This window comes from Pristis pectinata, chromosome 3, assembly GCF_009764475.1.
Source record: "Pristis pectinata isolate sPriPec2 chromosome 3, sPriPec2.1.pri, whole genome shotgun sequence".
NCBI classification, from domain to species: Eukaryota; Metazoa; Chordata; class Chondrichthyes; order Rhinopristiformes; family Pristidae; genus Pristis; species Pristis pectinata.
The window spans coordinates 140,537,297-140,565,040 of record NC_067407.1 but is presented as its reverse complement, the minus strand read 5'-3'; the positions used below and the strand labels follow the sequence as shown (position 1 = coordinate 140,565,040).

General features: G+C 45.8%; 1 protein-coding gene across 1 annotated transcript; it reads right to left on the bottom strand.

Annotated features, from left to right (window-relative positions):
- On the bottom strand, positions 1-27,674 carry LOC127568809 (myc target protein 1 homolog). Its single transcript, XM_052012995.1, has 2 exons — positions 27,546-27,674; positions 1-6,787 (listed from the first exon to the last, which is right to left on the bottom strand). The coding sequence occupies exons 1-2, from the start codon at positions 27,607-27,609 to the stop codon at positions 6,258-6,260; spliced, it is 594 nt and encodes a 197-aa protein (XP_051868955.1). The 5' UTR covers positions 27,610-27,674; the 3' UTR covers positions 1-6,257.
- Positions 27,675-27,744: the final 70 nt, after the last annotated feature.

Here is a 27,744-nt window from a genome sequence, read left to right as displayed (position 1 = left end):
CACAGTAGATTTGTTCTTTTATTGTGAACAGGGCATACCTGAGCAATGTTCCACATTGCCGGGAACATGTCAGTGGTTAATTATATACAGCAAGTCTTCGGTACTGTAGACAGGATGTTGTCTGTCACCGAGGCTAGCTTGACAGCACCTCCCAAACACTCAATCTCTACCGCCAAGAAGTACAAGAACATTTAGGAGTGTGTAAGAACAGAGGGATCTTGGGGTCCACATCCATAGATCCCTCAAGGTTGCCGTGCAGGTTGATAGAGTTGTTAAGAAGGTGTATGGTATGTTGGCCTTCATTAGTTGGGGTACTGAGTTCAAGAGCTATGAGGTAATGTTGGAGTTCTGTAGAATTCTGGTTAGACCACACCTGGAGTATTGTGTTCAGTTTTGGTTGCCTCATTGTAGGAAGGATGTGGAAGCTTTAGAGAGGGTGCAGAGGAGACTTACCAGGACGCTGCCTGGATTGGAGAGCACGTCTTATGGGGATAATTTGAGTGAGCTAGGGCTTTTTTCTTTGGAGAGAAGGAGGATGAGAGGTGATTTGATAGAGGTGTACAAGATGATGAGAGGCATAGATCAAGTGGACAGTCAGAGACTTTTTCCCAGGGCAACAATGGCTAACATGAGGGCCATAATTTTAAGATGATCGGAGGAAGGTATAAAGGGGATGTCAGGGGTAAGATTTTTACACAGAAAGTGATGGGTGTGCGGAACACATTGCTGGCAGAGGTGGTGGAGGCAGATACATTGGGGACATTTAAGAGACTCTTAGATAGGCACATGGATGATAGAGAAATGGGGGGCTATGTGGGAGGGAAGGGTTAGATAGATCTTAGAACAGGATAAAATGTAGGCACAACACTGTGGGCCAAAGGGTCTGTACTGTGCTGTAATGTTCTATGTTCTATGTTCTGTGTTCTATGTTCTGTCTCCTCTAAGTCACACAGCATCCACTTGGAAGTATGTCACTAGTCCTTCATCATCACTGGATCTTCATGTTGGAACTCCCTTCCCAATGCTATCTTTACAAGGAGGACCTCATCAGTTCAAGAAGGCAGCTCATCACCATCCTCTCAAGGGCAATTAGGGATGGGCCATAACTGCTGGCCTTGCTTGCGACACCCAAACAGAAAAAAAGAATAAATTAAGATAAAAGGTGTTTTCTTACAGGATCACAAGTGGCGAAAGGAACTTATAGATTCATGGCAGGATGAATGGGCCAACATTATCCCACAGCAGGCATCTCTTTAACAAGCTGATAATGGCGATATTATCACTTGAGGGAACTTTCTGTCTGAATATTGGCTCTTGTGATTCCAAGAGTGATCATATTCTAAACAGGATTAATTTACCTTAACACTTCTTGGATGTCCCAGGACTGTGAAAGGTGCTATCCTCAGGCAGGAGGTACAGAAACCTGAAGTCCCACGCCACCAGGTTCAAGAACAGCTACTTCCCTTCAACCATTCGATTCTTGAACCAACCGGCACAACCCTAATCACTGCAGTTTAGCAACACTATGACCACTTCGATCACTTTGCATTAAAATGGACTTTTTTTGTTCTAATTGTGTTCCTTCTTGTAAAAATTGTGTATAATTTATGTTTTTCTTGTGAATGCTGCTTATCTGATGCTCTGTGCCTGTGATGCTGCTGCAAGTAAGTTTTTCATTGCACCCGTGCATGCATGTACTGTGCATCTGACAATAAATTCCACTTTGACTTAAATCAAAACCTTTCCATTTCATGAAAGCAGGAGCTCTGTGATCACAATTCACCTCCAGTGACCCAGGTTGAATCCTGACTTCGGGTGCTGTCTGTGTGGAGTTTGCACGTTCTCCCTGTGCCCGAGTGGGTATCTCCCCTGGGTGCTCCAGTTTCCTCCCACATCCCAAAGACGTGCAGGTTGGTAAATTAATTGTCCATGGTAACTCACCCCTAATGTTTAAGTAGGTGGCAAAAAAAAGTGTCAAAGGGGAGTTGATGGTCATGTGAGAGAGAACGAGTTGAAAACAAGGGAAAAACAGGAGGGGGAAATGAAGCTGAGGGGATTTGCTTTCCTTGGAGTCAGCATGAAACTATCGGGCCAAATGGCCCCTCACTGTATTATTGTAGATATAATATACAAAGCAGATTGACTGGTTGATGTCGACTTACCATTGATTTGGAATGGTTGGTGAAGCCAGTAATTCATCTGTCACTACCTGCTCTGGATTGTAAGCAAGTTGCCACTCCATCTCAAAGGATTATGGCTTCTTAGACTCTCAGTGGTCACCTCAGTGGCATTTACTGAGCAGAAGGTCTGCACTGTGTCTCCCGAGGGTGCAGAGCATTCCCTATCAGATGTTAACCTTCCCAAAGAAATCTAATTTTGCCTTTCCAAAATATCATCCAAAATGCCATAAGCAGATATTTGCGCTGGGACAATGATAGGTGAAGGCTCATCATTATCAATGGGTTAGATCTACTCATCATACACTTACTTTGGAGAGACCCTTTAATCATGACGTTTTCATTGCCTGTTTTTTTAAAACTCCATTTCAGTTCCGAGGATATGGTCTTGTTGAATTCAATCGAACTTCAGGGATTCCAATCCTACCATGATACCTGGGGAATTTAAATTCATATAGGTATCCATGAAACAAGAAGTAGGAACAACATATCATGGCTGGTCTGATCTTCATCTCATTTCCACTTCCTTCCCTGCTCCCCGTAACCACTGGCTCCTCAAGAGTCCAAAAATCTGTCCCTCTCCAGCTTGACTATATCCAATGAATCTGCCTCAACCACTTTCTGGGGTATAGAATTCCAAAGGTCATGGTACTTTGAGAGATGAAATCCCTCTTCATCACTAATTAAATGGTGAATCTGTGCACCCCTAATTCTCGATTCCACAAAATGAGGGAAGACTTTCTTGCATCATCTATCCTGATCAGCCCTCACAGAATCTTACATTAAATAAATCTGAAATAAAAGCTTGGTCATACGCAGATTAAATATTCCTCCACGATATTCTGTCAAGAAGGTAGAAGTGTAGAAGGTTGTCGAGGGTTACAACAGGACACTCACAGGTTGCAGATCTGGGCTGAGAAGTGGCAGATGGAGTTCAATCCAGAGAAGTGTGTAGTGATTCATTTTGGAAGATCGAATTTGAAGGAAGAATACATGGTTAATGGCAGGATCCAGTGCGGAGGATCAGAGGGATCTTGGGGTCTAAGTCCCAAGATCTCTCAAAGTTGCCGTGCAAGTTGATAGGGTTGTTAAGAAGGTGCATGGCGTGTTGGCCTTCATTAGTCGGGGGGTTGAGTTCAAGAGCTGTGAGGTAATGTTGCAGCTCTATTAAACCCTGGTTAGACCACACTTAGAATATTATGTTCTGTTCTGATCGCCTCACTATAGGAAGGATGTGAAAGCTTTAGAAAGGGTGCGGAGGAGATTTACCAGGATGCTGCCTGGATTGCAGAATATGTCTTATGAGGATAGATTGAGCGAGCTAGGGCTTTTCTCTTTGGAGAGAAGGAGGACGAGAGGTGACTTGATAGAGGTATAGAAGATGATAAGAGGCATAGATCGAGTGGACAGTCAGAGACTTTTTCCCAGGGTGGAAATGGTTAACACGAGGGGGCATAATTTTAAGGTGATTGGAGGAAAGTAAGAGGGGATATCAGACGTAGGTTTTTTACACAGAGAATGGTGGGTGTGTGGAATGCACTTCCAAGGATACTGGTAGAGGCAGATACATTAGGGACATTTAAGAGACTCTTAGATAGGCATATGGATGATAGAATTTGAGGGCTATGAGGGAGGGAATAGTTAAATTGATCTTATAGTAGGTTAAAAGATCGGCACAACATCGTGGGCTGAAGGGCCTGTACTGTGCTGTAATGTTCTTTGTTCTATGTTCTAACTCTGATGTTTGATGGGTCAGACACAGGATAAGACTCCTTCTATTCCAGTCCACAGAGCATTACTCAAACCAAGGGTCGCCAGGGATGAGGTGTTATCCAGCCCTCTCATTCTAAGTGTGTCATGGGTTAGAGGGCTGTCAAAGGTTGCCTTAATATTGGGTGCTACCAGTTCTGGTGTTTTATGTGATCATTGAATATACAGGAAGCCATTCAGCCTGTGGTGCTGATACTATTCCATGGTTGGGGTGCTTAATTTAACTCCAGTGCCATGCAGCTTTGTAGATCCCTGCATCTAATGATGCACTGCAGAATGGGTTATTTCTGCATGACCAAACAACGTGCACTCGAAAGAAGTTTAACACACGACAGTCTAATATAGTCCCATATAACCAGCCGTTCCTCAGCCTGCTTCACCCGCTGAGTTCCTCCAGTAGTTTAGTTTCTGACCCATTTTTGTTGGTGTGGGTCTGTAGGATTAGGTGGCATTTGACAACATTACGAAGGTCTCCAAGTCTGCTTGGAATTTGATAATCAACAAAGGGAGGCTTCGCTTTTGCTGGCTTGAACCAAATCCAGTTTAAAATCCTTCTATCTTGAAATTGAACTTCATCTTTGGTGTGCTAAACATTTGGTCTTTAAGCTGCTGAGGCCCATTCTGATATCCCGAAATATTTGTGAAGTAGGCAACAATACATTGTAAACAGCATCATGGTACTTCACACAGAGGATTATGTGCTCGCCAGGGCCTGTGTGATTCCCTTTGGAAGCCTTTGCATTACTGGCCTTGCTAACTGCTGGGAAAGCGGTCAGACTCTAAAGAGCCACCCTCCATTGCAGACACACGATGCTGGAATCTGGAGCAACAAACAATCTGCTGGAAGAACTCAGTGGGTCGAGCAGCATCTGTAGGGGGAGAGGAACTGTCGACACTTCAGGTCGGAACGCTGCGTCAGGACTTGGCTTGAACCAAATCCAGACTAAGGTCCATCTGTTGAGAAAGTGAATTTCTTCTTCTGTGTGGGGTGCTACGCATTTGCTCTGTTGAACTCACTCTGATCTCCCAAACTATTCCTTTCCCACCACAGATGTTTCTTGATCCCTTTGAGTTCCTCCAACAGATTGTGTGTTGTCTCTCCTTAGCAGCTGCAGAAAAGGTTGCCGTGGAGATAAATGGGTGGCAGTGGGAGGGGACAGTGCATCTTGGGTTGCGTCGCCCCCGACCCGCACGATGAAATGGCCCCCTCAATTCCTCAGCCACTGTGGGCTTATCAGGCGGGCAGTAACGGCAGCAGGCAACTCAGTGTTGATTCGAGAAATGGACGAGGAGCATCCGTAAATTATCTGAAGTTGCGCTGGTCCTTGAAAGGCGAGCCTGATTGAAGGACATCGATGTGACCACTCAGACCAGTCTCATTGCCAAACCCGGTATGATGTGTTCCTGCGTTTGTTCTGAGATAGTAACGAAGGCCGGGGGTCTCCCTAAAAGCTCCACCTACCATCGGAAATGAACTGCTTGACCTGGGGCGCTGTGGGAATGTCAATCACACTTGGGAGAACCTTGTCTGGGCCATTGTCCCAATATTTGTTGATTGAACCATGTAAAAGTCTTGTATTCTATCCCTGTGTAACATCATTTCTTGATGGATTGGTCTTGATTGATGGTCATTGATTATGTACGGTAAGATAAGATTTGTCACGTGTACATCGAAACGCACAGTGAAATGCATCTTTTGTGTAGAGTGTTCTGGGGGCAGCCCGCAAGTGTCGCCACGCTTCCGGCGCCAACATAGCATGCCCACAACTTCCTAACCCGTACGTCTTTGGAATGTGGGAGGAAACCAGAGCACCCGGAGGAAACCCACGCAGTCACTGTGCAGGGTGAGCATTGCACTCTCAGAGGTGCCGTCTTTCATCTGAGACATAAATCTGGGGGGCCTATCAAGTAAAAGAGCCCACTCCGCTCGTGAAATAAGAGGCAGGAAGTTATCATGGAGCCCTGGGCATACTAAATCCATCAATCAAACTGATTATCTGGCCTTTATCATTTAGCCATTTGTAGGAGCTTGCTGTGCTCAAATTGTCTGCTGTGCTTTCACACTTAGTAAAGTGTACATTATCAGCTGTTGGTGGTGAAGGGTGCTGTCAAAATCCAAATTTTTTTCTTTATTTTTAGTTTCAAATATTAGGCTTGCTTTATTGACAATTCTTCTGTTGCTCATTCTAACTAGACCAGTAAAATCTGCAGCTAATTCCTCCCAGTGTTACAACTCAGGACACTGAGAGTCTGATGAGCCCCAGTTGATGAGGTTCCGGAGCTTGTCTTCCCTGAATGGTCAGGGAGGTGTCATGCGAGTGTCTTTTTGGCCGGCTCTACCACAAACTTATAGGCAGGGGGTGGCGTCTGTGAGGAGTGACAGTCATAGTTCCGGCCCTGTGACCAGTGTTGCTCCTGGGGTCCGAGGCTGCAGCTGAGGGTGGACGAGGTGTCAGTACACAGCAGAGTGGAGGAGGACTGAATCCCGCCCAGCTCGTCCGTGAGTGGACCTTGAGCGAATGGGTGGAAGGTGGAGGCCCGGAAGCTCTGCTTCCTCCCGTAGCTGTCAGAGTGGTCCTGGGACCACTGACGCTGGAAGGTCAGGGTGCTCGCCAAGGGCAGGTTGCTGTCTCCGTGTCTGTCATAGCTGTTGGTGCGGTAGAAGCTGCTCCGGGTCAGCACCGCGTTGTGAGGGGACGTCCGGGAGCGCCGGTTCGTCGTCTGGGAGATGGTGGCACTGGCCTGCTTCTTGCGGGAGAGGATGGTCAACAGGATCCAGAGGAAGACGCCAATAACAATCCCAATCACGACCGACACACAGAAGGACAGGATAATCCCATCTGAGTGAAAGAAAAAGAAGACAAATCCATCAGGGGAAAACAAAAACAGTCACTTTCTGCTCTTGCCCCAGAAAATTCCATCCTTTGCAATGATCTCCAGCCTTCCCCATTGGTAGAAGCACTGCCTCAAGAAGGCAGCATCCATCATCAAAGATCCCCACCATCGGGGCCGTGCCATCTTCTCACAGCTCCCATCGGGCAGGAGGTACAGAAGCCTGAAGTCCCACACCACCAGGTTCAGCTACTTCCCTTCAACCATTTGGTTCTTGAACCAGCCAGCACAACCCTAATCACTACAGTTTAGCAACAATATGACCACTTTGATCACACTTTTTTTCCTAATTGCTTCCTTGCAAAAATTGTGTATAACTTATGTTTAATTTATGTTTTTCTTGTGAATGCTGCTTATCGGATGCTATGTGCCTGTGATGCTGCTGCAGGTAAGTTTTTCATTGCACCTGTGCGGACATGGACTTGTGCAGATTACAATGACTTTGACTTTTACATCTCTTTATATGGTCCAGTCTCCCTTTCCTTTCTTCATTATTTGTCTCTATTTAAGGAGCGGGTGAGTGAACGATATTCCCAAAAATCCCGAGGACTCCCACAATTTCCTGCTACATTTCCTGCCATTTCACTTTCTGTGAGGACTCCATTCCACACGCCCAGTTTGTCCATCTCTGTTTCAACTGTGCTGATGATGGCATCTTCCCTAAATTTGCCTGAACTAGCAATTCCTCTCCCCTGGTTGGCAGAGGATTAAGCGTAGGAACAGACCCTTTGACCAACAATATCTGCGCTGAACAGGATGCTGAATTAAGTTAAATCTCTTCTGCCAGCACATTATCCACATCCCTCCATACCCTGCATATTCATGTGTCTGTCTAACAGCCTCTTAAACACCACTATCATATCTGCCTCCACCACCAACCCTGGCAGCACATTCCAGGCACCCAACGCTCTCTGTGTAAAATGCACCATGCATATCCTTTAAACTTTCCTCTTCTCACCTTAAATGCATGTCCTCTAGTATTTGACATTTCTACCATGGGATGAAAGATTCTGACTGTTTATCCTTTCTGTGCCTCTCATAATTTTATAAACTTCTATCAGGTCTCCCCTCAGTCTCTGACAATAAAGAGAAAACAACCCAAGTTTGTCCAACCTCTCCTAATAGCACATGCCCTCTAATCCAGGCAGCATCCTGGTGAACCTCTTCTGAGCCTTTTCCATAGTCTCCACATCCTTCCTGTAACGGGGTGACCAGAACTGCACACAATACTCCAAGTGTGGCCAAACCAAAGTTTTGTACAGCTGCAACGTGACTGGGCAGGCACGGTAGTGTAGTGGTTAGCATGACGCTATTACAGCGTCAGTGACCTGGGTTCAATTCTGGCAGTTGTCTGTAAGGAGTTTGAACATCCTCGCTGTGTCTGCGTGGGTTTCCTCCAGGTGCTCCGGTTTCCTCCCACATTCCAAAGCCGTACGGGTTAGGAAGTTGTGGTCGTGCTATGTTGGCACCGGTAGCGCAGCGACACTCGCAGGCTGCCCCCAGAACACCCTAAGCAAAAGATGCATTTCACTGTGTGTTTCGATGTACATGCAACTAATAAAGAGATCTTATCTTATCTACTTCCTAACTCTTACACTCAATGCCCTGACCAATGAAGGCAAGCATGCCGTATGCCTTTCTTACCACCAAGCAGGTTCTTGACCTTCTCATCTGCTCTCACCCATTCTTCACTTGCCAGAACCAGGTCACAGAGTCAGGTGGCACAGAAATAGGCCCTTCGTCCCACCACGTCTGTGCTGATCATCAGTTGCCCATTCGCCACTTGGTCTGTAGCCTTCTATACCTTCGGCAATTCAAGTGCTTGTCCAGATATTTCTTAAATGTTGTGAGAGTCTCTGCCTGCACCACCCCCTCCACCTTCCTTCAGGCAGAGTGTTCCAGATTCCAGCCACCCTCTGGGTGAATAAAGTCTCCTTCAGATCCCCTCTAAATGCTCTTAAACCCTCTAGTTTTTGACGTGTCCATTATGGGGCAAAGGTTTCCTACTATTTACTCTACCTGTGCACTTAAATAATTTTGTACTCCTCTGTCAGGTCCCCCTCACTACAGTTACTCACCCAGACTAGAAACATAGAACATAGAACAGTACAGCACAGAACAGGCCCTTCGGCCCACAATGTTGTGTTGACATAGCTATTCCCTCCTACCTACAGAATGCCCATGTCCTCCATTTTCCTCTCATTCATGTGCCTATCCAAGCCCCTCTTAAAAGCCCCCAATGAATTTGCCTCCACCACCCAAACAGGCAACGTATTCCAGGCACCCACCACTCTCTGAGGCGACTCCAACGTCACCTCCTAAATCCACAACCTCTGCTTCCAGGAAACACAAAGGCACCTGCAGATTCCCCTCTGAGTTGCAGGTCATCCTGACTTGGAAACATATCACCGGTCCTACATCATTGCTGGGTCTCAATCCTCAAATTCCCTCCCCAACAACAGCAGTTCAGGAAAGCAAACTCATTAGCACCTTCTCAAGGGCATTTAGCAATCGGTGATAAGTGCTGTTCTTGCCAGGGATGCCCAGATCTCAGGGGTGAATTAAAAAATGTCATACGTTGGACTGGAACACATCAATGTCCAGCCAAGGGCTACTTGCTTCCCATTGCACCCCTGACTTTGCTGCTGAATTTTGCCGACTTCGTGGCACCAGTGTGGTTTATTTTGTCTCTTAAGCCAGTTTTCCCTGGAGCAGTCATAAAGCATTAAGTTGATTAAACAATTTCTGGTCAGTCTCGGTTTGTTCCAACAGGGGAAGCAGCTGGGCAGGTTCGAGCTCTGGCAACGTTCCACTGTGACATCTTTCTGGGAAATTCCAGAGACTGTGAAGGTCTTGTTGACAAATTCACTGTCAGCACAAATTTTCTTGGCCAATGCACAGGAAGAGGTTGAATGGTTGTTGTAAGGCCAGGTTCAGGAGGCTGAGGGCTGGGTGAACATTGAGACCTTGCCTCCATTTATTGACCCAGATTACACCTGACCCAGCCCCTGCCTCATGCCCACCTCACACAGGAGGCCCTGTGTGTTGGAACATTGAAGTAATTAAATAACAAACCTCAATAAAAATGTATAATGAAATAAAAAGTTCATTTAAAATCACGTTCAACTTATTTAAATTAACATAAATTAATATGCGGCAAAACAGAAGAAACTATATTGGGGGTTAAGGCTGAAGGTGAGAGAATGGGGTTGAAAAAAAATCAGCCATGATTGATTGGTGAAGCAGACTCGATGGGCCGAATGGCCTAATTCTGCTCCTACATCTGATGGTTCTATGGTCTTCCAGTACTTGGTCTGTACCCCCGCAGGTTATGGCTCCAAGTCCACCGTTTGAATGAGATGAGGGGGTTTAGCCTCCACCAGCCTTTCAGGAAGTGAGTTTTGGACTCCACACACCAATCCTTCCATCTAACCTTCCACCAATTACTTTACATCTGGGACCCTTTTTGCTTTTCCTACTAAGGGCAGTAGGTCCTTCCAACTTATCAAGATTCCTCTTAACTTTACACATCTCAATCGTCTCTGCTCAGCCTCAGTTGTTCGAAAGCACGTATAAGAGAAAAGGCGCGAGATTGGGTAGTGTTGATGGTCAAAGGGACCTCAAGTGTATTTGTACACAGGTCACTGAAGGGTACCATGTAGATGCAGCAAGGGTTGTGAACACAGCCCAGTCTATCACAAAAACCAGCCTCCCCTCCATTGACACTGTCTATCCTTCCCGCTGCCTCGGGAAAGCAGCCAAGATAATCAAGGACCCCTTCCATCCCGATGATTCTCTCTTCTCCCTTCTTCCACCGGGCAGAAGATACAAAAGCTTGAGAACCCGTACCACCAGGCTCTAGGACAGCTTCTATCCTGCTGTTATCAGACTCTTGAAGGGACCTCTTATACAATAAAGATGAACTCTTGATCTCCCCATCTACCTCGTCATGGCCCTTGCACCTTATTGTCTGCCTGCACTGCACGTTCTCTGTAACTGTAACACTATATTCTGCTTTCTGTTGTTGTTTTCCTTTCGTACTACCTTGACGTACTTATGTATGGAATGATCTGTCTGGATGACACACAAACAAAAGATCGGTACATGTAATAATAATGAACCAATTAAGAGGGCAAATGGCAATGTTAGCATTAAGTGCAGGACTTAGGAAGTGTTATTGCAATTATATAGGCCTTGGTGAGACCATACCAGAGCACTCTGCAGAGCTTTGGTCTCTTTATCAAAGAAAGGATGTACCTGCCATCGAAGGGGTACAGTGAAGATTGACCAGACAGATTCCTGGGGCAGTGGGGAGAAAATAAAACTGCAAATGTTAGAATCTGAAACAAAAACTGAAATGCTGGAAGAACTCAGCCAGTGAAGCCACATCTGTGGAAAGAGAAACCGGTCAATGTATCGGGTCAGTGACCCAAAGCAGAGCTGGTGGTAGGGGTGAGGTGTAAGACAGAAGACCAGAAGGAGATAAGTTGTTTGCCTGGGCCCCTGGACAGGTGTTGCACCTCCTCCAGATACATGGGAAGGTACGTGGGATGGGGAGAGGGGGTGAGGATGGATGAATGGACCAGGGACTCGTGAAGTGAGCGATCTCTGTGAAATACAGAGAGGGGAGGAGAGGGGAAGACGTGCCTGGTGGTGAGATCGAACTCTCATTCTAGGTGAAGCAGCGATTCGCTTGAAATTCATCCAGGCTGGTGCATTTTGTGTCCACGATGTGGCCTCCTCTTCACTGGAGAAACTAAACGCAGATTGGGTGATCACTTTGCAGAGCTCCTGCACTCAGGTGCAGCGGTGATCCTGAGACTCCTGTTGGACACTGCTGTAGTTCTCCATCCCACTCCCATTCTGACCTGTGGTTGCCTCCACTGACATAGCGAGGCCCATAGTAAACTGGAAGAACAACGTCATGAGCGACACGGTAGTGTAGCGGTTAGCGTAACGCTATTACAGCACCAATTCTGGCCACTGTCTGTAAGGAGTTTGTACGTTCTCCCTGTGTCCGGGTGGGTTTCCTCCAGGTGCTCTGGTTTCCTCCCACATTCCAAAGACGTACAGGTTAGGAAGTTGTGGGCATGCTATGTTGGCGCCGGAAGTGTGGTGACACTTGCGGGCTGCTCCCAGAACACTCTATGCAAAAGGTGTACTTCACTGTGTGTTTCGATGTACATGTGACTAATAAAAAGATCTTATCATATCTTCTGTCCAGGCACTTTGTAACCCTCTGGAATGAGCATTGAATTCTCCAGTTTCAGGTAAACAGCTCTCTCATCATGTCCCATTGTCATGCTTAACTCCCTTTCTCACTCTTTTTCTTTGAAATGATTTACTGCTGGGTTCCTCCAGCATTTTGGTATTGGTATTGGTATTGGTTTATTATTGTCACTTGTACCGAGGTACAGTGAAAAGCTTGTCTTACAAACCGATCGTACAGGTCAATTCATGCAGTGCAGAGTAAAGTGTCACAGCTACAGAGAAAGTGCAGTGCAATAAGGTGCAAGGTCACAACAAGGTAGATCGTGAGGTCATAGTCCATCTCATCGTATAAGGGAACCATTCAATAGTCTTATCACAGTGGGGTTGAAGTTGTCCTTAAGTCTGGTGGTACGTGCCCTCAGGCTCCTGTATCTTCTACCCGATGGAAGAGGAGAGAAGAGAGAATGTCCCGGGTGGGTGGGGTCTTTGATTTGTGTGTGTTTTGCTCCAGATTTCCAGCATCTGGAGTCTCTTTTGCATCTCCATTTCCCTCCATAGATGCTGCCTGACCTGCTGACTTCCTCCAGCTTTGTGTGTGCGTTGCTGATGGTCAGTACTCAAGTTCTTTGTTTCCTGATCTGCCTTAACCTCCTCATGTGGGTTTTTGCCTTGCACAGCAGTCCTCCTCCAGCTCTGCTTTGAAAACTGTAAACCCTTCACCCTCTCCCCCAGCAACCTGAAACATTGACTGGTTTCTCTTTCTATGGAGGCTGAATTCTTCTGGCATTTGTTTTTTACCCCGGGGCAGTGAGTTTGCCCTGTGATGAGAGCTTTAGTAGTCTGGGACTGTGTTCTTGGGAGTTTAGAAGGAGTGGAGATCTTGTCAAAATTTACTGAATTCTGACATGGTTCGACAGACTGGATGGAGGGAGGATGATTTGGGGCAAGTTTCAGGGATTTAAAAGAAATTTGGACAGGTACATGCCTAGGAAAGGTTTAGAGGTTTAGAGTCAAACACTAATTGAGCTAGTTCCAAACACTTGAAATGGGACCAGCTCAAGTCGATACCTTGGTTAGCATGGATTAGTTGGGCAGAAAAGTCTTTTACCATGCTGTATAACTATGACTCTGTGAGATTGATAGGTTCTTAGATACTAGGCATAGATAGGTTAGATATTCAGATCCTTCTCCCAGAGTAGAGATGTCAAGTACTAGAGGGCATGCATTTAAGGTGAGAGGGGGGAAAGTTTAAAGGAGATGCGTGAGGCAAGCTTTTTTACACAGAGAGTGGTGGGTGCCTGAAACGGGCTGCCAGGGGTGGGGGTGGAAGCTGATACAATAGTGGGGTTTAAGAGGCTGTTAGACAGACACATGAATATGCAGGGAATGGAGGGATACAGACCATGTGCAGGCAGAAGAGATTTTGTTTAATTCGACATCATGGTCCGTGCAGGCATGGTGGGCCGAAGGGCCTGTTCCTGTGCTGTATGTTCGATGTTCTGTGTTCTATGTTCTATTAAGGCAATTGGATACGGTGATAGTGCAGGAAAATGATGCTGAGGTAGAAGATCAGCCTTGACCGACGAATGGTGGAGTAGACTCCAGCTCCTGTTTTCCATGCCCCTAAAGCCCAGTCTTTCCTCACGGTTACAATTTTCCAGTCATAACAACATCCTCAAAAATCTCCTCTGCACTCCCTCAACTGCATTCACATCTCTCAGTGTTATAGGGCAGGAAATTCAGCAAGGCGTGGCCCATGAGCACAGGGACAGGTCGGAGGAGGCTCAGCGTGTGGACAGCTGCCACCTGCTCACACCTCTCATGTTCCACAGCTCTGACCACTGGCTGGCTCTCTGTGAAATGATTTAGGGAAGAGTCATCAGTGCTTTAGAGTTGTTCAGTGCAGAAACAGGCCCTTCAGCCCAACTCGTCCATGCCAACCAAGATGCTCACTTTAGCCAGTCCCATTTGTGATGAGATAGATAGGATCAGATATCTTCATTAGTCACACGTACATGGAAACACACAGTGAAATGCACCTTTTGAGTAGAGTGTTCTGGGGGCAGCCCGCAAGTGTCACCAGGCTTCCGGCGCCAACATAGCATGCCCACAACTTCCTAACCCGTACGTCTTTAGAATGTGGGAGGAAACCGGAGCACCCGGAGGAAACCCACGCAGACACGGGGAGAACATACAAACTCCTTACAGACAGCGGTTTATCATGTCATTCCCATGGTGAGCAGAACTGCACACAATATTCCAAGTGCAGTCTCACCAACATCTTGTACAGCTGTTACATGATCTCCTAACTCCTGTACTCAGTGCCCTGACTAATGAAGGCAAGCATGCCATATGTTTTCTTCACCGCCCTGTCTAACTGCATCACCGCTTTCAGGGAACTATGCACTTGTAACATGGGAGACACAAGACACTTGCAACACCAGTGGAAACAAACAAAATGCTGGAGGAACTCGGTGGATCAGGCAGGATCTGTGGAGGGAAATGGACAGTTGATGTTTCGAGTCGAGACTCTTCATCTGGACTGAAAGTTAGAGGTGAGAGAGCCAGTATAAAAAGGTGAAGGGAAGGGGTGGAGCAAGAGCTGGCAGGTGATAGGTGGATAACAGTTTTGGCTTGTTACAGCTTGAGAAAAAAAGCCTTTCAGAAATATTCCAGGCTCTGTTTTTTTTTAGTTGATTCAGTTCAAGATGATTTGAAAAGAGAATCAGACAAGTGGCTTCCTTTCAAAACTGGCCTTGTTTTAATAGCAGTGAACATTTTCTTTTATTAAGGACCAATTTCCCAGGTTATTTGACAAACACACATGCTGACACAGCTTCTCAATTGCATAATGTGAACAAGGTTCAACTATTCACTATTTTTACCGCAAAACCAAAGATAGGCACGTCTCTGCACCACAGCCTTAAATGTGAATGGCAAATGCTCAGTTCGACACAATGGTTAAACTTGGAGTGTTCTACAACACTACCATCAGTATCTAACTATGGCAGTTAAACCAGAACAGATAAGAGATGCAGGGAATGGAGGGATGTAGACCATGTGCAGACAGTTGTGCAGTTTAGGTTAGTATCATCGTCGGCACAGACATTGTGGGCTGAAGGGCCTGTTCCTGTGCTACACTGTTCTATGAAGTTAAACCAGGGTAGGACAGACTTGGTATTGGTTTATTATTGGTTGGTTATTGTCATGTGTATCAAGATACAGTGAAAAGATTTTTTTTGTATGTCATACAGGCGGTTTGTGCTATCACGGTAGTAAAAAAGAAAAACAGAATGCAGAATATAATGTTACAGTTACAGAGAAAGTGCAGTGCAGGCAGACAATAAGGTGCAAGGGCCACAGTGAGATAGATTGGGAGATCAAAAGTTCACCTTTAATGGATGAGAGGTCCATTCAAGAGTCTGATAAGAGTAGGATAGAAGCTGTCCTTGAGTCTGGTGTATTTTCTGCCTGATTGGGGGGGGGGGGGGGGCAGAAGACCATAAGACCATAAGACAAAGGAACAGAAGTCAGCCATTCGGCCCATCGAGTCTGCTCCGCCATTCTATCATGAGCTGATCTATTCTCCCATTTAGCCCCACTCCCCCACCTTCTCACCATAACCTTTGACGCCCTGGCTACTCAGATACCTATCAATCTCTGCCTTAAATGAGTTTGCCTCCACAGCCGCCCGTGGCAACACATTCCACAGATTTCACAGACAGCATGTCCGGGGTGGGGAGGGGTCCTTGATTATGCTGGCTGCTTTCCTGAGGCAATGGGATGTGTAGACAGAATCCATGGAGGGGAGGCTGGTTTATGGGATGGACTGGGCTGCGTTCACAGCTCTCAGCAATTTCTTGCGGTCCTGGGCAGAGCCGTTTCCATACCAAGCCGTGATGTCTCTGGATAGGATGCTTTCTGTGGTGCATCTGTAAAAGTTGATGGGAGGGACGTGGGGAGAGTTGTTGAACAGAGAGACCTCGGGGTACCAGAATATAGTTCCCTGGAAATTGGAACACAGGTAGACAGGGTGGTGAGGAAGGCATATAGCATGCTTGCATTGAGTATAAGAGTTGGGACCTCATGTTACAGTTATTAAAAACTTTGGTTAGACTGCACTTAGACTGCTGTGTGCAGTTCTGGTCACCTCACTACAGGAAGGATGTGATTAGGCTACAGACAGTGCAGAAAAGATTCACAGGAATGTGGCCTGGACTGGAGGGCTCGAGTTGTAACAGCTGGATAGGGTGGAACTGTTTTCCCTGGAGCGAAGGAGGCTGAGAGGTGACGTAAATAAGATAGGTAGCCAGCACCTGTTTCCCATGGGAGGGGTGTCTAAAACTAGAGGGCAGAGGTTTAAGGTGAGAGGGACATGGGGTAAATTGTTCACACAAAGAGTAGTTTGTATCTGGAGTGAGCTGCCAGAGGAGGTGGTGGAGGCAGGAACAGTAACAACACTTAAGAGGCATCTGGACAGGTATTGGAATGGGCAGGGCACAGAGGGAGATGGAATTAATGCAGGCAAGTGGGATTTCTATGGATAGGATGATGGTTGACACAGACCTGATGGGCCGAAGGGCCTGTTTTTGTGCTGTACAAGCCTATGACTCTAAGTAACTGTTTCACATTGGTCATAAAGGCTGTGAATTGTGCCTTATCATCAAATGCTGACGAATGCATCAGGTACATTCAACCTGTCTGGAAGTGAGATGGTTAATGATACCTGTTCTTTACATCCAGCCAAGGGCAGGGTGAAGCTTCTGACACATTGAACAGAGCTAAGAATATTTGTTGATAATGTTAATCGTGCTGATTTGAAGCTCTTGCTCATTAGAGGTTGGGTTATTTGTGCTGTCTTGGAGTCATGGAACATAGCACATAGAACAGTACAGCAAAGGAACAGGTCCTTCAGCCCACCATGTTTGTGCCGACCAAACTAATACCATCCAGCCTGAAAGAAATGAGATGGAGTTAACCCTATAAGTTTGCATTCAGACACACCAAACTGAAGAGTTTTCCAAAGCTGGGCTGGAAATATTGGATGGCCAGCAGTAGGAGGCACATGTGGTGAAGCTCAGGGTAACGTGAGAACTGGGAGAGTACAGCCGAGGTGGCTTAACTCTTGCAGGTGTCGAGGACAGCGACTCGTGGGGCTGAAATAGAAAAGTGGGTCAAAGTCTGCAAAATGCGGATTGGAACATCGGTACAGAAATAATGCGCAAAGAAGAGGACATTGAAAGTCCATGGAGTGGACTAGATGAGCCATGCAGCCACAGAAACGGGTTAGGTCCTGAATGCCAGTTGAACACAATATACCTGGTGCTAAATGAGGACAATTCTGTGGAAGAAGCACTCACTGGGTGTATCCGTGCCAAGGGCAACCAATGACAGTTCAACATGACTCTAGGGCAATGCGAAGGCTCCTCCCAAAGCAAGCTGTCAGTCTCAAGGTAGTGACGATAGAATCAGTCCTCTATTGATACAGCACTGGAGCTGGTTGGAAGATGTTCTCTGAACCCAAAGAATCAAGACCATGATGGGAGGACATCACACTCATTCCTGAAACAGTGTAGCCGATAGGTCATAAAGGTCCACTGTGACAGGATTGGGAAGGACACTCCAATACCAGCTGAGTCTCAGGCTGTGCATAGGTAGATGCCTGTCATGGAACAGAGAAACTAGAAAGTTGGTACCTTCTAGTTCAAGGTGAGAGGAAGTAGCCAAGAAAATGTGTTCCAGTGTCTCCCATGGGTCATTGGTTTACTATTGACCAATGGTATTGACTACTGACTGAGATATAGTGAAAAGCTTTTGTTTGCATGCCATCCAGACAGATCATTCCATACATGAGAACATTGAAATACTACAAAAGGAATATAAGAAGGAAAAATATAAAGCTGAGTTGGACTCTGGCTACAGCAGATATAGCCCCAGGAAGCACGTCTACTCCCTGTGAATCCAGTTTCATTTGTGTTGAGTTTCTACTTGCCTTTTAAGTAGAAGATTTGGACATCAATGGACCCACTGCCCTATGATAATGAAAGTAGTTAGCCCAAACCGAGTAGAATGAATGTTTTCAGTGTGCTGGATAGAGAGAATGGTTGGGCAGGTGGGGCCTTATGTGGAGAGGTATTTCAACTCATTCTGCAGATGCCACTGGAGGAGAATGCCCAGCTGGAATCAACAAAGGGCCAAAGGAATTTCAGGCAAGACTGGAGGTTCCACTGTAAGGTCTCAGTGGCGTGAAGACCATGACAGGTGACACACTGGTCTTGGGTTGAATAGGCGGAGTTACTCCATTAGCAGCTGCTGAGAGCCACATGACAAAAGCTTCTCACTGTATCTCGGTGCAGGTGACAGTAATAAACAATGTTACCAACATGGTCAAATGGATCAAGGGGTCAGTCACAGAGGATCCACCATTGTGATACTTCGATGATAAGAAGGAGTGTCCAGTGCAGTCAGACACTTCAGGAAAGGCACTTTGGTCAATACACCTTGGTCTTGGAACAAGGGTCTAGCAGGAGGGTCGTCAGAGAACATCCACAGCAGACCCGGAGACACATTCCGCACTCATTGAGTCGGAGGTACTGGATGTTATCTCTGGTCTGGAGAAGTTTGATGCACCAATACACACACACACACACACACACACACACACACACACACACACGCATACACGCGCACAGACAGAGGAAAGCATTGAACAGGCACAGTGATCACAAACCACTTAAGATAAATGCTGTAAACTGCTCCACAGAACATCAAAGATGCCACAGTGAATGCCTGTGAGGATGTAGGCATAGAGTGAAAGATTTCATGCTGTCTGGGCTAAGGCATGCAAGTAGCCGATGTCTGCAGTCTCATAATACAAGGTGAGTTATTCAGGACTGAGATGAAAGGAAATTTCTTAATTTATATAAATTTTATTTTAATTTACCTGCTGTGCAGGAGACCTTTGAGTCTTGATCTCTCTATCTACCTCATCTTGGCCCTTGTACTTTATTTGTCTACCTGCACTGTACTTTCTCTGTAACAGTAACACTGTATTCTGTATTCTGTGACACAGGAGAGACTACAGATGCTGGAATCTGGAGCAACACACATGAAATGCTGGAGGAACACAGCAGGTCAGGCAGCATCCATGGAGGGAAATAAACAGACGACGTTTCGGGTCGAGACCCTTCATCAGGACTGGAAAAGAAGAGGGCAGAAGCCGGAACAAGAAGGTTGGGGGAGGGGGAGGAGGCATATCTCAAAGAAGCTTCACAGTGGAGCAGCAAAACAGAGACACAAGAGATTCTGCAGATGCTGGAATCTGGAACAACACACACAAGACGCTGGGATGTCAGGGGTAAGCTTTTTTACACAGAGAGTGGTGGGTGCGTGGAACGCACTGCTGGCAGAGGTTGTGGGGGCAGACACATTAGGGACATTTAAGAGACTGTTAGATAGACACATGAATGATAGAGGAATGGGGGCAATCTGGGAGGGAAGGGTCAGATAGATCTTAGAGCAGGATAAAATGTCGGCACAACATTGTGGGCAGAAGGCCCTGTACTGTGCTGTAATGTTGTATGTTCTAACTCTGCAGGTCAGGCAGCATCTAAGGAGGAAAATAAACAGTTGACATTTCAGGCTGAGGGTCTTGACCTGAAACATTGACTATTCATTTCCCTCCAAAGATGCTGCCAGACTTGCTGAGTTCCTCCAGCATTTCATGTGTGATTCTGCATTCTGTGATTTTTTTTCCTTTTGTACTACCTCTGTATTCTTATGTTTGGAATGACCAGTGGGGATGGCACACAAACAAAAGAATTTCACTCTATCTCGATACATGTCACTAATAAACTAATTACTAATTACCAATTACTGAATTAATTTTGGAATTCCCCTGCCCAAGAGGGCTGTGGAGTCTCAACCACTGAGTATACTTAAGACAAGATTGATACAATTTTGATTGTTAAGGGAATCAAGGAAATTGGGATTTGTGCAGGGAAGTGGCACTCAGGTAAAAGCTCAGCAAAGATTTCACTGGATGGCGAATTGAGCGGCCAAGTGGCCCACTCTTGCTTCTATTTCTGATGGACAATCCAAGAGTTTCATTGTCCATGTTATTGATACACACTCTTTTTATTCCAGATTTATTTAGTTAAGTTTAAATATGTCTGCAGATCATTATCTCAGGGCTTTACCCAGTAACTTTATTACCATGTCCTACTTGTTTTAATTTCTTAAGGGCAACCATAAAAGAGTAGACCTTTATCTGACAAGTGAAAGGAAACCCCCACCCACCTCCATTTGTGATCCTTGAGAAATGTAAACTGGAACAATACATTTCTCTCCAGCTATAACAGCAGAACAAATTGCGGAGCACATCCTGTTTCCTGAAGACTAGAAGCTCTTCTGTTTCCTGTCCAGGAAACTTTGATTATCCAGAACGTTTACTGCAGCATTGTTACTTCTATCTCTCTCCACAGCTGCTCCTCCTCCAACCACAACTTCGCCTTCACCCTCGAGGTGTTTCCGTCACAGCCAGGTTTAACATCCTGCACCAATGGCCATGGGGCTGATAGGTTGGAAGTCTGACAACTCCACTCAGCTGAAGATGGTTGGACCTAGGACACTGTCCTGAGGAACCTCTGCTGTGCTGTACTGGGGGTGGGATGATTTACCTCCAACAACACAACCATCTTCATTGGATTAGAGTTATACAGAATAGAAACAGGCCCTTCTGCCCAACTTGGCCATGCCAACCAAGTTGCCTACCTGAGCTAGTTCTATTTGCCTGTTGGTAGTTTTCTATTTTTCTATTGGTAGTTAAGAAAGCTTATGGGATGTTAGCTTTCGTAAGTCCTGGAATCGAGTTTAAGAGCCGCGAAGTAATGATGCAGCTTTACAAAACTCTGGTTAGACCACACTTAGAGTACTGTGTCCGGTTCCGGTCGCCTCATTATAAGAAGGATGTGGAGGCATTGGAAAGGGTGCGGAGGAGATTTACCAGGATGCTGCCTGGTTTGGAGAGTATGGATTATGAGGAGAGACTAAAGGAGCTAGGGCTTTACTCATTGGAGAGAAGGAGGATGAGAGGAGACATGACAGAAGTGTACAAAATATTAAGAGGAATAGATAGAGTGGACAGCCAGCGCCTCTTTCCCAGGACACCAATGCTCATTACAAGAGGGCATGGCTTTAAGGTAATGGGTGGGAAGTTCAAGTGAGACGTCAGAGGGAAGTTTATCACCAGAGAGTGGTTGGTGCATGCAATGCACTGCCTGGGGTGGTGGTGGAGGCTGATACATTGGGCAAGTTGAAGAGATTGTTAGATAAGCATATGGAGGAATTTAAGATAGAGGGATATGTGGGAGGAAGGGGTTAGATAGTCTTAGGAGTGGTTTGAAGGTCAGCACAACATGGTGGGCCGAAGGGCCTGTATTGTGCTGTATTGTTCTATGGTTCTATGGTTCTATGGTTTGGTCTATATCCCTCTAATCCTTTTCATCCATGTAATGGCCCAAATGTCTTTTAAGCATTGTAATTGTACCTGCTCCTACCACTTCCATTGAATATGTCTCTTCCTTTTATCTGCCCGTCCAACATTGCCACAGCCCTTCAGACAGTGTGGCCTTCCCTCAGTACCGCAGTAGGAGTGCCAATCGGACTTATGTCTGACCTCTGGAGTCCAGAATTTCAGTATGCCTGGAAGAGCATTCCAGTTACCAAGTTCCGCTCTATTGAATAACAAAGTCCCTATCGACAAAACAGCTGGTGAGTGTGTTCCTGGAATGCCACACCCAGGTTGATTTTGTGCTCAAGGGTGGGGTCTTGGTTTTGAACATTAAGATCTTATAAGCTTGTTTTTTCGTGGCTTTCAAAAAAAGTAAATAAATTATAAAGATAGGAAACGTAACCAGGACTTTTGCTATCTGTTCCTTCTGACTTTCAAAATTAAGTATTTTTCATTTCCACTCGAGATGAATTTGCTAATTGAAAGCCCCAGGATTTATTCCTACACAATGTGTCTGTTCCCCTGTAATTTATTAGCAGTCTTCAAGGGTTGGTGGGTGTACTGTGGGTTTACTGTTTACCAACCCTCATGGTTGGTGGGTTTACTGTGGGTTTACTGTTTACCAACCCTCATGGTTGGTGGGTTTACTGTGATTATAGCCTGAAGTATTTTCAACAACTGAGGGCTAGTTGGGAGCTGTTTCATGTAAAAGCACATTTTTTTAACACAAATTATGTTGCTGTTGACACATGACGGAGAACATAGAAACATACATAGAAACACAGAACGGAACAGCACGGGAACAGGCTCTTCGACCCACCACGATGCTACATTAAACTCATCCCATCTGCCTGCACGTGGTCTATGTCCCTCCATTCCCTGCCTGTTCATGTGTCTGTCTAAATGCCTCTTAAACGTTGCTGTCTTATCTGCTTTCACCATTTCCCCTGGCAACCCGTTCCAGGCACCCACTGCTCTCTGTGTAAAAAAACTTGCCCAGTACATCTCCTTTAAACTTTCCTCTCTCACTCTGAAGCTGTGCCTTCTGGTATTTGACATTTCTACCCTGGGAAAAGACTTTCTACTCTATCTGTGCCTCTCATCGTTTCACATACTTCTCTCAGGTTTCTCGTCAGTCTCCAACCTTTCCTTATAGCTAATACGCTCCAATCATTTTCTTAAATTGTACCTGCCTCTTTAAGAAAAGTCATTTAAAATGCATCTGCAGAAAGTGAGTTATTATTTTAAGTGAAAAACAAAGATGGTAAAGTGGATTGGAAGTTAAATTGAAATCTTTAGTCAATCAGGAACAAAGTGAAAATGTAAATGTACATAGATTAAAATCTTTCAGTTTATTGCAGTATTTACTAATTCTACCAATCTGCTGCTTTGGTTCACAAGAGAATAAGAAACAGAAGCAGAAGTAGGCCATGTGGCTAAGCTTGTCGATGATACAAAGATAGGTGGAGGGGCGGGTAGTGTTGAGGAAACGGAGAGTCTGCAGAGAGACTTGGATAGACTCGGAGAATAGGCAAAGAAGTGGCAAATGAAACACAATGTTGGAAAGTGTCTGGTCATGCACTTCGGTAGAAGAAATCAACGGGCAGACTATTATTTAAATGGGGAGAAAATTCAAAATTCAGAGATGCAAAGAGACTTGGGTCCTCGTGCAGGATACCCTAAAAGTTAACCTCCAGGTTGAGTCAGTGGTGAAGAAGGTGAATGCAATGTTGGCATTCATTTCTAGAGGAATAGAATATAAGAGCAGGGATGTGATGTTGAGGGTCTATAAGGTATTAGTAAGACCTCACTTGGAGTACTGGGTGCAGTTTTGGGTTCCTTATTTAAGAAAGGATGTGCTGACATCGGAGAGGGTCCAGAGAAGATTCACTAGAATGATTCCAGGAATGAGAGGGTTAACATATGAGGAACGTTTGACGGCTCTTGGGCTGTACTCCTTGGAGTTCAGAAGAATGAGGGGGGACCTCATGAAAACATTTCGAATGTTAAAAGGCCTGGACAGAGTAGATCTGGCAAAGTTGTTTCCCATGGTAGGGGAGTCTAGTACAAGAGGACACAACTTCAGGTTTGAAGGGCGCCCATTCAGAACAGAGATGCGGAGAAATTTCTTTAGCCAGAGAGTGGTGACTCTGTGGAATTTGTTGCCACGGGCGGCTGTGGAGGCAAAGTCATTGGGTGTATTTAAGGCAGAGATTGATAGGTATCTGAGTAGCCAGGGCATCCAAGGTTATGGTGAGAAGGCGGGGGAGTGGGGCTAAATGGGAGAATGGATCAGCTCCTGATAGAATGGTGGAGCAGACTCGATGGGCCGAATGGCTGACTTCTGCTCCTTTGTCTTATGGTCTAATCAGTCCCTTGAGCCTGTTCTGCCATCCAAAAGATCACGGCCGATCTTCCATCTTACCACCATTTTCCTGCACTATCCCCATATCTCTTGATTCTTTAATATTTAAAAGTCCATCCATCGCAATTTTGAATGAACTCAGTGACTGAGCTTCCACAGGCCTTCTGGGTAGAGAATTCCAAAGATTCACCACCCCCTGAGTGAAGAAATTTCTCTTTTCACATCTAGATGGCCTGCTCATTACTCGAGACTGCAACCTCTGGCTCCAGACTCTAGCCAGGAGAAATGTCCTCCCTGCATGCAGACTTTTGAATCCAGTTCCAATGAGGTCACCTCTCGCTCATCTAAACTCTGGAGAACACAGCATAGTCTACTCAACCTCTCTTCATCTGACAGTCCCACCAACCTAAAAACTAGTCCAGTGAAACTTCATTAAGGTCCCCTTTATAACAAGTATGTCCTTTTTTAAGGTAAGGAGACCAAAACAGAACAAAATACTTCAGGCATTGTTTCATCAAGGTCCTATGGAACATAGAACATTACAGCACAGTACAGGACCTTTGGCCCACAATGTTGTGCCGACATTTTATCCTGCTCTAAGATCTATCTAACCCTATATAATTGTAGTACGACATCCTTACTCCGATACAGTAAAGGATAACATACAATTTACCTTATATGGTGCAACTCTGCTTGCCTTTATTAGTCGAGGCATTGAGTTCAGGAGTTGGGAAATTATGTTGCAGCTTTATAAAACTCTGGTTAGGCTGCATCTGGAGTATTGCATTCAGTTCTGGTTGCCCCATTATAGGAAGGGTGTAGAGGCTTTGGAGATGGTGCAGAAGAGGTTCACCAGGATGCTGCCTGGATTAGAGGGCATGAGCTATGAGGAAAGGTTGGACAAACTTGGGTTGTTTTCTCTGCAGTGGCAGAGGCTGAGGGGAGACCTTATAGAGGTTTATAAGATTATGGGGGGCATAGAGAGAATAGGCAACCAGTATCCTGTCCCCGGGATCAAAATGTCTAATACCAGAGGGCATGCATTTCAGGTGAGAGAGGGTAAGTTCAAAGGAGATATGCAGGGCAAGTTTTTTTACACAGAGAGTGGTTGGTGCCTGTAATGGGCTGCCAGGGGTGGTGGTGGAGGCAGATACGATAGAGGCACTTAAAAGGCTCTTAGACAGGCAGATGAATGTGCAGAGAGTGGAGGGATATGGGTGTTTAGGCAGAAGGGACTAATTTGGTTTGGCACAACATTGTGGGCCGAAGGGCCTCTTCCCATGCTGTACTGTTCTATGTTCTATAATATAAACATAAAATTCTGCATGTGTGGGACCAGAAACAGAGTTAATGTTTGTGAAAGACCCTTCATCAGAACTGATGAAGTACAATTTCACCCAGATACAAAAGCCTGAAAGCACGTACCACCAGGCTCAAAGACAGCTTCTATCCCGCCGTTATAAAACTATTGAACGGTCCCCTAGTACAATAAGATGGACTCTTGGCCTCATAATCTAGCTCGTTATGCACCTTATTGTCTGCCTGCTCTGCACTTTCTCTGTCACTGTAACACTTTATTCTGCATTCTGTTATTGTTTTCCCTTTTGGCTACCTCGATGCACTGTGTAATGAAATGATCTGTACGATCGGTATGCAAGACAAGTTTTTCACTGTACCTCGGTACAATTGACAATAGTAAACCAATACCAATTCCAATAATTGTTCATTGAACATGCAAGTTAGCTTTCCATGACTTGTGTACAAGAGCGTTCAGCTCTTTTAGAACAGCAACACTTCCCAATCTTTCACTATTAAAAAGCATTCAACATTTCCTTTTTCTCTACCAAACTGGATAACCTCACACTCTGTTATTGCCCATTCATTCATCTGCTGTAAATCCCTTGAAGCTATTCACATTCCTACTTGGTTTCATATCATCAGCAAACCCTAACCCCAATTTACTTCCAAAAGGAATCAACTTAAATTGATTATAAGAAATCAATTTCTGGATCTGTTTTATTGTCATGGTATGCACAGAGCGTGTGTCACTTCCTTCACAGAATAGTGAGAAAGTAATTTAAGGGAAGAGAGAGAGAGAGAGAGAGAGAGAGAGGCAGAAGGGATATCTGAAGGGGATGGAGATAAGGTGGTGGTGTGGTGGTGAGTGTAGCTGCCTTCCCAACAATAGACCTGAGTTTCATTCCCAGTAATTGCAGTTTCTTTGTCTATGGCCGGAGGGCATAGGTTGAAAGCAATGGGTCAGAAGTTGAGACGGGATTTGAGGAAGATTCTTTTCACCCAGTGGGTGGTTGAGAACCGGAATTTACTGCCTGAGGGGGTTGTGGAGGCAGAGATTCCCACAGCGTAGAACATAGAACAGTACAGGCCATTCAGCCCACGATGTTGTGCCAATCTTGATGCCGATTTAAACTAAATGTCCTCCTCCTGTGTATCATCCACATCCCTCCGTTCCCTTCAGATTCATGTGTCTATATAAAAGCCTCTTAAACTTCACCAGAGTGCCTGCATAAAAACAGGTTGATACTCAGGAAGCTTGAAGCTCATTTCAAACCCCAATCATTCTCCACTGACTTGAGAAACATCTATCAAAGCTTTCAATAAAGAGCAGGGTGTCTGAGAGCAAGAGACAGAGAGGGAAAGAGAGAGAGATGGAGAGAGAGAGTGGGGGGGAGATGAAGGGGATAGAGGGAGAGAGGGAAGGAGAGAGAAAAGGAGAGAGGGGGAGAGAGAGGATAGAAGGAGAGAGAGTGGATAGACAGGGGAGAGAGAGGGCAGGAGAGAGGGAGAGATGGAGAGAGGGAGGGGGAGGGAGAGAGAGAGGGAAGGAGAGGGAGGGGATAGAGAGGGGAAAGGGAGAGAGCAGAATGAGAGAGAGAGGGAGGGTGAAGGGGAGAGGGGATAGAGAAGGGGGGAGGAAAGAGAGAGAGGGAGGCAGGGAGATGGGGAGAGAAAGAGGGAGAGGGAGGGGATAGAGAGGGGACAGAAAGGGCAGAAAGAGGGAGAGAGGGAGAGAAGGGAGAGAGAGAGGGAGAGGGAGAAAGGGAGAGAGAAGGGAGAGAGGGAGAGAGGGAGCGAGAGAGGGAGAGAGGGAGGGAGAGGGAGGGGATAGAGAGGGGAGAGAAAGGGCAGAAAAAGGGAGAGGGAGAGAGAGAGAGCGAGAGAGGGAGAGAAGGAGGGAGAGATAGGATGACGGATAAGTAAGTCAGAAAGAGAAAACCAGCCAGAGGAATGGGAGATTGAACATACGAGGCAGAAAAAGAAGCAGGAAAATCAAGAATAAAAGTGAATTGGAAACAAGAGAATTCAATGAAAAGTGTGAGGAAGAGGTAGAGGAGGATAGAAAGGGTAAGGGTAAAACGGCAGGGGCATGATTAAACGGGAGGTGGTGGTTATACCAGAGCGTACAACAGGAGAATGAATGAAAGAATAGAAAGTAATGAAAAGCTGAGCTGGAAAACAGCGTCAGAGGATAGAGAAAATAAAAGCAATGGAATGAAAGCTCCACTCAATTCAGCTGAAACTCCTGAAGCGAAACTAGAAGGAAGTACGTTTCTAATCCCCAAATTCCATTCAGACAGATAAGATGCGTGCAGCTTACCCACGATGGTGTTACGCAGCTCGTGGACCTCCGAGTATGCTGTAGTGTTGTTGTAAGCCATCATTAACTCAACAGAGGGATCCCTCCGAGCAGCTCGAGGTCTCAGCACGGGGAGAGCGTCAGTGAGGTGGTCACCTCTCCCTCTCTCACAGAAAGAATGTTTCTTTTGGATTAAAAAAATGCACCGTGGAAACAGTTG